A 6,875-nucleotide genomic window follows, 5' to 3' on the forward strand; every position below is an offset into this window, starting at 1 on the left:
CTTTCTCGGTCACCCTGGAATCTGTAACGCATTGTAATTCATGTGTAACTGGTCATCCTACCACTGCAATTAATAAGGATCAGCAAAAAATGCTGGAGTATAATTTTCAATTAATTCATTTTTTTGATGTTTTTGTGTGTGTCCCTCTGTTCCTAAGAGTCATGTCAGTTTTACTTGCATTTATCCTTCTTTTATGTATTTGAAACTTGTACCTTTTAAAACCTTCAATTTATATTATGAGTGATATGCAAGTGTAAAGTTTGTTATAGATAAAGAAAGAAAGAAAGGATCAAGTCATGAGATTCAGCATTTTTTGGTTAATAATGACAAATATGATGAATGAAGGGACCTGATAGTAGATGAATAATAATATGAAATAAGTATTGAATAAAACATTTGCCCAAATGGGATATTCCATATCTATAATATTTTTATGCTACCACGGATGAATAAATAGGGACTGATCAATGTACGTATTAATTTCTAGTAATTGCTATGTATAGGTATTAGAATGTACGTTTGCTTTCTGAGTTTGAGCTAGAAAGCAACACTAGGGCCTTTTATGTAGTAATAGAACGGTAGTCTACATAATAAAGAAGTCGTAGAACATTGGAATGTATTGAAACTAAAGCAGTTTATATTAAATGGGTCCCAGTTACGTGGATGCTTTAATGATGACTGAGTAGCCAGGGGCCCAGATTCTGACACAAGTAAGGCCCAGTTCCAAAGTAGTGAGCTTTTAGTCAAAGGAAGAAAAAAGACCAGTTGCCATTCTGTCAGAATGTGGGTCCAATTAGCAGAGGCAGAGCATGGATGTAAATAGGCCTAGTGTGGTGGTGAGTCTGTAGACGATATGAACTTGATTCACCTTCTCCCAATCTCAATTGCGCTCCTGTGGAACTCCTAAGTGTAATTGAAAACTTTTTTCTTTTTTTTTTCTTTTTTTTTTTCCTTCATATTTTTTCCCCCCTTTTTTTCCTCTTTTTCTTTTTTTCCTACCCAGAATTACCAGTAATGGAAAACTGGTTTTACCCCTCAAAGCTTTCTCAAATGATAGCTGATGTGAAAAATCAGAAAAAAAAGACAAAAAAAACAAGGATAAGACAGTTGAAAATTGTGGATATGTATAGGTATATCTACAAATGAAATAAAGTGAGGAAGATGTATCCAGTTAAAGAAAAAGGCTTTGTCTTTATTGGTTATTTGTATTCCATGATAAGTAAGACTCCTTGTTTAGCTATTTTTCTGGACAGTCTTCCTATTTTCTAGAGGAACTGTAGGAAGATCATGGTATTATTTGTAATAATACTGAGTCAATGTTATTCTTCCCCTTTGTTTTTCAGTATTTATCAAAAGAATTTTACTGTGGTCATTGTTGAATATCTGTGATATTACTTTATAATATGATAAAATGACATGCATTGTAAGAGTTTACAGTATGTAGAAATGTATAATGATAACAGGGACTTAAATATGCTTAGAGAATTGAAGTGCTCCTTAACCCTTTAAAGCACAACTCTGTTTAGATAGGATAGGGTAATAACATTTATTGATTTTTGTTTTTTTCCTTTAAATAAGATACAAAAGACTTATAAGAAAAAAAAAGAAAAAAAGACCTTAGAGTCAGTCACAAGACAGCACCAAGTTCTGCTGAAAAGAAAGTGAGGGATATTTTATAATTTCAACTTTCTCTCATTTTTTCATTATATATATATATATATATATATATATATATATATATATATATATATATATAAAATAATATAATATATGAGAGACATAATGTATATAATATATTATAATAATATATACATATATGTATATATATATATATATATTATATATACATATATGTATATAAATATATATAATGTATATGTATAGTCCTTAAATACCTAAATTAGAACATTGAAGTGTAATTGCAATAGGAACTCAGGTTTTAAAATATAAGAAGCCTAAAATGAGGGAGCCAGAAGATGATTTTAGATCGCAGCCAGGCTTTAGGGTTAAGTTGTTAATATGACTGTACTCAAGTATGGCACATACATGCTGATTTCCAGGATTATTGGACACGTGTACCAGGATTCTTTGCAATGTCACTTGCAAATAATTTTCATAGTAGCCACATCTTTTATTTTCATGCAGTTGTTGTGTATTTATTATAAGTGATATATTTGCCGCTTTATTAAGTTCTATAATTTCTATGATCCGTGCCTGTGTGTAGCTTCTCCAAAACCATGTGAAGTTGTTGCGAAGTACCTGGTAGCGATGTGTGATCACGATGACCCCCCTCCCCCCCTTCAAGCAGCGCACCAAATGTGATGTGTGTTGCCAAGATGCCATACTGGAGAAAAACCACCTCAGGGACAGCTCGTGGGATTTTGCTCTTGTAATTCTCGGCTTGGGGGGAGCAGGGTAAGATGCATGTGCAAGCTGAAATGGAGAGGGAATGGTGTAAATTGCAATTTATATATCTAGACTTTTACTTTAGGCATGAACCATAGGGTTGATTAGATGAAAAAAAAAATCATTTTATTTTTTGGTCCATTTATTTGTTATTTTCTTACCCAACTGTTCATATGCTTTGGAATGAAATCAGGAGATATGTTAGATGCTTTTATTTATTTATGTGTCATTCATTTATATGGCATTCTAAGTTTCATTTGCTGCAGAAATAGAGGTCCTTAACCCCTTCACTAACACATGCAAAAAGCCCTGTAACTCTGTATGCCACAGTTCTTGGTTCCAAAGTTTTCAGTTTATCCGTTGGAAGTCTCTGATTTTTCACAGTGCACTGACAACAGTCTTGAATACCTTATTTCACCAATAGCAGCACATAGATGATGGAAGGTGAAGGTGAGGAAGCCACCATATGAATTGCAGTACGTGGTCAAAGGTGGGAAGAAGAGCAAGTTGCGATTTAGATTAATTACCACTGTCCTGACGTGATGGAATGGAGCTGGGTGACGATTCCCATGCACTTGCTGTGAAATATGGGAACTGTTGACAGGTGACCTAGTTTCAAGCAAATTTGTTAGTTAAAGATAGTGTGTGAGACTCACGATTTCGGTTAGTTTCCATTTTACAGAGGTTTCTGGTTTTGAATATGCTACTTAAGGGATGCATTGTTAGTGAAGGGATGGTGATATTTGATTTAAGGACATGCTGAGTTCATTATCAAAGTTGAGCAGTGTACCATAATGTGCACAAATTAGCAACAAGTTTGCCAATGAGCACAAAGTTGGCTATCTCATAACCTCTTCTCTTGGATTATGGACTTGCGTAGTGTCTTTGAATCATCTAAGGAGCATCAAATGGATTAAAACTGGAAAAGATAATGGATGTGAAATGACATATAGATGAATTTCCTAATTTGATTTTGTCCATGCATTGGAGAGTATTCATACCTAGTTCAGTATAAAGGTATATTTATATTTAAGATTTTAAAACTGGTTTCTTTATTTTTTTTTTCATTTATTTTTGTTTCTTTGAATATTAGCTGCATCCATGGCAATAGGGTTTCACAACTATTGATAATGCTCATGATATAGATTTACAATGTCAATAACTTATTATTTATTTGAATAAGGGCAGTTTATATCCCCCCCCAAAAAAAAAAAAATGATATGCACTAATTAACTTGAAATATTACTTAAAATGTGCTTTTCACTAAACATTGAGCAAAATCTCAAAAAACGTATCTTGCTCATATTGTAATTCAGTCACTTTTCCTAAAGATAAAAAGAAAAGAAATATTGGGCAAACAAGCAAACCAAAAACCTACCAGTAAAAGGTTTGTCAGAAAGAGAGAGAGAGAGACAGAGAGAAAAAAAAAAAGAGGTATTATTCCCTCAGCGATTCCACCGAGCTGGGTCCTGGCGGTGGTGCCATATTCCGGCGGTATTGATGGTGTGTATGGCTCTTGGCTGTCACTCAATGGTTGTGTTTTGTTCCTTGCAGCGTCCTCTGACTACGGCTTCCAAATGTGTAAGTGTTGTCATTTTTTTGAACTTGGGAATGGAATGCTCTCTGGTTGGCACTGAGACAAGGGAGTCTTTTTCTTTCTTTCTTTCTTTCTTTCTTTTTCAAATATATATCTATATATTTATATATGATATGTAAATGTATATTTATAAATACGTTTGTAAAATATATATATATATATATATATATATATATATATATATATATATATATATATATATATATATTGTATAATTTATTTATTTATATAAATATATATTTACATTTATAAGTATATATTTACATATACATTGGCTTGTGGGATCTTTTCTCAGCAGTACTTCTTGCATCTCTTCCTGCTCAAGCAATGCGGTCTATTTTTATTTCCATTTTAAGTTAATCATGTGTATGTATTCTTCAAGTGTATTTTATTATTTTACTAAGCCTGATGGATCATTATCTTCTCTTCTCTTTAATCTTATTACTTTGAAGTTGAAATTATTATTATTATTTTTATTTTTATTTTTATTTTTGTTATTATGTTTTGTTCAGTGTTTGGATAGATTTATAACTATTTTCATTTGTTTGTTTTTTCCTTATTATTGTGATTGCTTTGTTTCAACTTTTTTTTTTTTTTTAAGAATTGCACTTGAATTATTTTGTCAGTTCCTTGTCTCACGTGGGATTATTAGATTATATGTTTTGTTATTGTCTTTATTATTTACCTTTCAAGGAGATTGTGAAGGCACTCTTATTATTCAGCTGTTGATCATACCTTGCTCTTTTCTCGAGTGTTGTGGAATGAAGGCACCCATGGTAGAAATGTCTGGTAGACGTGTATGTGAAGTGATTGGTGATAGTCATGGTGTTAACTATTGTGTTTATAGGCAACAGTTTTATGTAAATTTGTTTGTTTTTTATCAAGCCTGAGACTCGCTTATTTGTTACTTGAATTTTCCTGTAGATATGTTAACGCCTAACACACACCAGCCATTTCATGTGAGAAATGGTTTGTTATTTTGACTCTTAGTCTGTGTCCCAAAAACAATAGATAGATTAAAGAAAAATAATAATGATAAAAAAAAGAGGCTGTGATTCTTTACCCTCAAAAGTAGGGTCTACAAGGTTTCAATCTCTTTAAAAGGCAGACACTGCATTATGACTCAGATCGAAGTCTATAAAATTGTGAGTTTGTGCTTTTCTTTACTCTTCACACAGAGTTAGCTTAATAAACTTAATTATAATGGTATAAGCTCAAGATCTACCTTCCATCTTGACTGTTTTATAAATTTCAATAGTTGAGGACATGAATTAGAAGCATTAAGATCCTTTCTTTTCACACTCCCTTGTTTGTTGGTGATGAAGGTATATCTCGAGATCTTGTGTTGCTTACCTTTGAATGGGAATGAAACTTCCTACGACCCTGACCAGGGAAAGCATTGAGGGAGAAATGGGCACAATAAACCATCTCTTCTGATGTTTAGATTTAGTATGATCTCTCAGCTCTCAATTCCTGGTCAGCTCTCTTCTTCTGTGGTTTTTGCTTTCAAGTCCTGGTGAATGGAAGTCTTACTTGTCTCTTTAAGGCTGTTCTTGCAGAGAAATGGGTAATGTTTAGATTGGCTGGAACTAAAACACTCTCCTGATATAGTGAGCAGTTTCCTATTTCATTTAAGATAAGTTAAGAGTGTACTTGCAAATGTTTGTTTACCAGTCTAAATGTTACCCTTGTGGATCTTGCAAGAGTTTGTATTATGACATTTTTCTAAAAGATATTTGTGGGTACATATAGTACACCTCTCTTCTCTTTGGCATGTTATTTCCATTTCATTATTTTTCTACTGTTTATGGACTGGATGCCTTTTATTATATATTTTGTGAATAATGCATTCTTATTGTGTGAGAAACTCCTCAAGGATTTATATTTTTATTGATATCAATAATGTTTTTCATCTTGGTGCAGTACAAATGCAAGTTCTTTAGTTCATTTACAATCTTTATTAATATTTTTTTCCACTCTGTAGAAATTGCATAGAACTTAATTTTTTCTTGGAGTTTTTATGCAGTTTTTCTGTTGAGAGTTGAGAGAAACCATTATATCCATTTGCAAGTTTACTGAGAAATCACAAGATATAAAGATACTCTGCTTGGTTGCATCCCTTTTTAAAGTGAACTCCTTAAGTCTCTTTGAAAGAGCTTTTAATCCTTCAGGTTTCTCACTAATAGGAAAAATATTGATTAGATAGTCATGGGCAGTAATTATTATTTTTGTAATAATACTGACTCTATTTTTTTCACTTTTCACTTATTCGTAAATATGTCCTTTTGCAATGCTGGCATTTATACCTATGGTTATCTCATTCTCTCTCAATACATATATAACAGTATCAGTACTCATACAAGCATACATTAATATTTATCTCAGTATCTGCCTGTCTGTCTCTCTGTATAATCTACAGTACTTACCAAAAGATAAGGCACCAGGGGGGGCTGACCTCCTGTGTTTGGCACAAAGTATATGATGATGTTCTGGCGGTCAAATTGACAGTGGCGGAACTGTGTGAAGGCACGTGGGGAGAGACATACCCCCAATTCAGGGCGGGCCCCCATTTTAAAGCATTTGATAAATAGGCACTTTAGATATTTAAGATGTGGTTTTAATCTACATCAAAATATGATACCACAATGCAAAATGAATGCCAGCACTATTTAAATGATAATGATGATGTACATGAAACATGGTTGTTATTATAGTTAGTGATCTGAAGTTAGTACTGAAACCAGAATGATAGACACCCTAGTGACACCACTGCAAAGTGGACTACTAGAAGGGTGACACAAGATTAGCTCCCCAAACATCATTGAGTGAGCATATTAAGGTGGTGTTCTTGCACCAGTGCTTGCTTTACACA

The 6,875-nt window shown here is 33.0% G+C and overlaps 1 protein-coding gene and 1 long non-coding RNA gene across 3 annotated transcripts in view; one reads left to right on the plus strand and one right to left on the minus strand.

The window, feature by feature from the left end:
• Positions 1-3,996, plus strand: part of LOC147468782 (uncharacterized) — a 15,394-nt gene extending 11,398 nt beyond the window's left edge. Inside the window, exon 3 of the long non-coding RNA XR_015192278.1 lies at positions 3,961-3,996. This is a non-coding gene — a long non-coding RNA (uncharacterized LOC147468782). The remainder of the gene's footprint in view (positions 1-3,960) is intronic.
• LOC122243050 (uncharacterized) overlaps positions 1-5,615 on the minus strand; it is a 5,692-nt gene extending 77 nt beyond the window's left edge. The window contains exons 1-3 of one of the 2 annotated variants that reach the window (XM_086551968.1): positions 5,357-5,615; positions 2,260-2,433; positions 1-1,650 (exon numbers count right to left, since the gene is read on the minus strand). The exon at positions 1-1,650 is cut by the window's left edge and continues 77 nt beyond it. In XM_086551968.1, coding sequence (XP_086408094.1) covers positions 1,624-1,650; positions 2,260-2,433; positions 5,357-5,431 — 276 coding nt within the window. In that variant the 5' untranslated portion in view covers positions 5,432-5,615 and the 3' untranslated portion in view covers positions 1-1,623. Of the gene's footprint in view, positions 1,651-1,878; positions 2,434-5,356 lie in introns of those variants that run through there. The other variant, XM_043000513.2, reaches the window with a different exon arrangement.
• Positions 5,616-6,875: the final 1,260 nt, after the last annotated feature.

The sequence above is a fragment of the Penaeus japonicus genome, unplaced genomic scaffold (assembly GCF_977035675.1).
Source record: "Penaeus japonicus unplaced genomic scaffold, GWHDUDI00000001_assembly GWHDUDI00000026, whole genome shotgun sequence".
Lineage (NCBI taxonomy): Eukaryota > Metazoa > Arthropoda > Malacostraca > Decapoda > Penaeidae > Penaeus > Penaeus japonicus.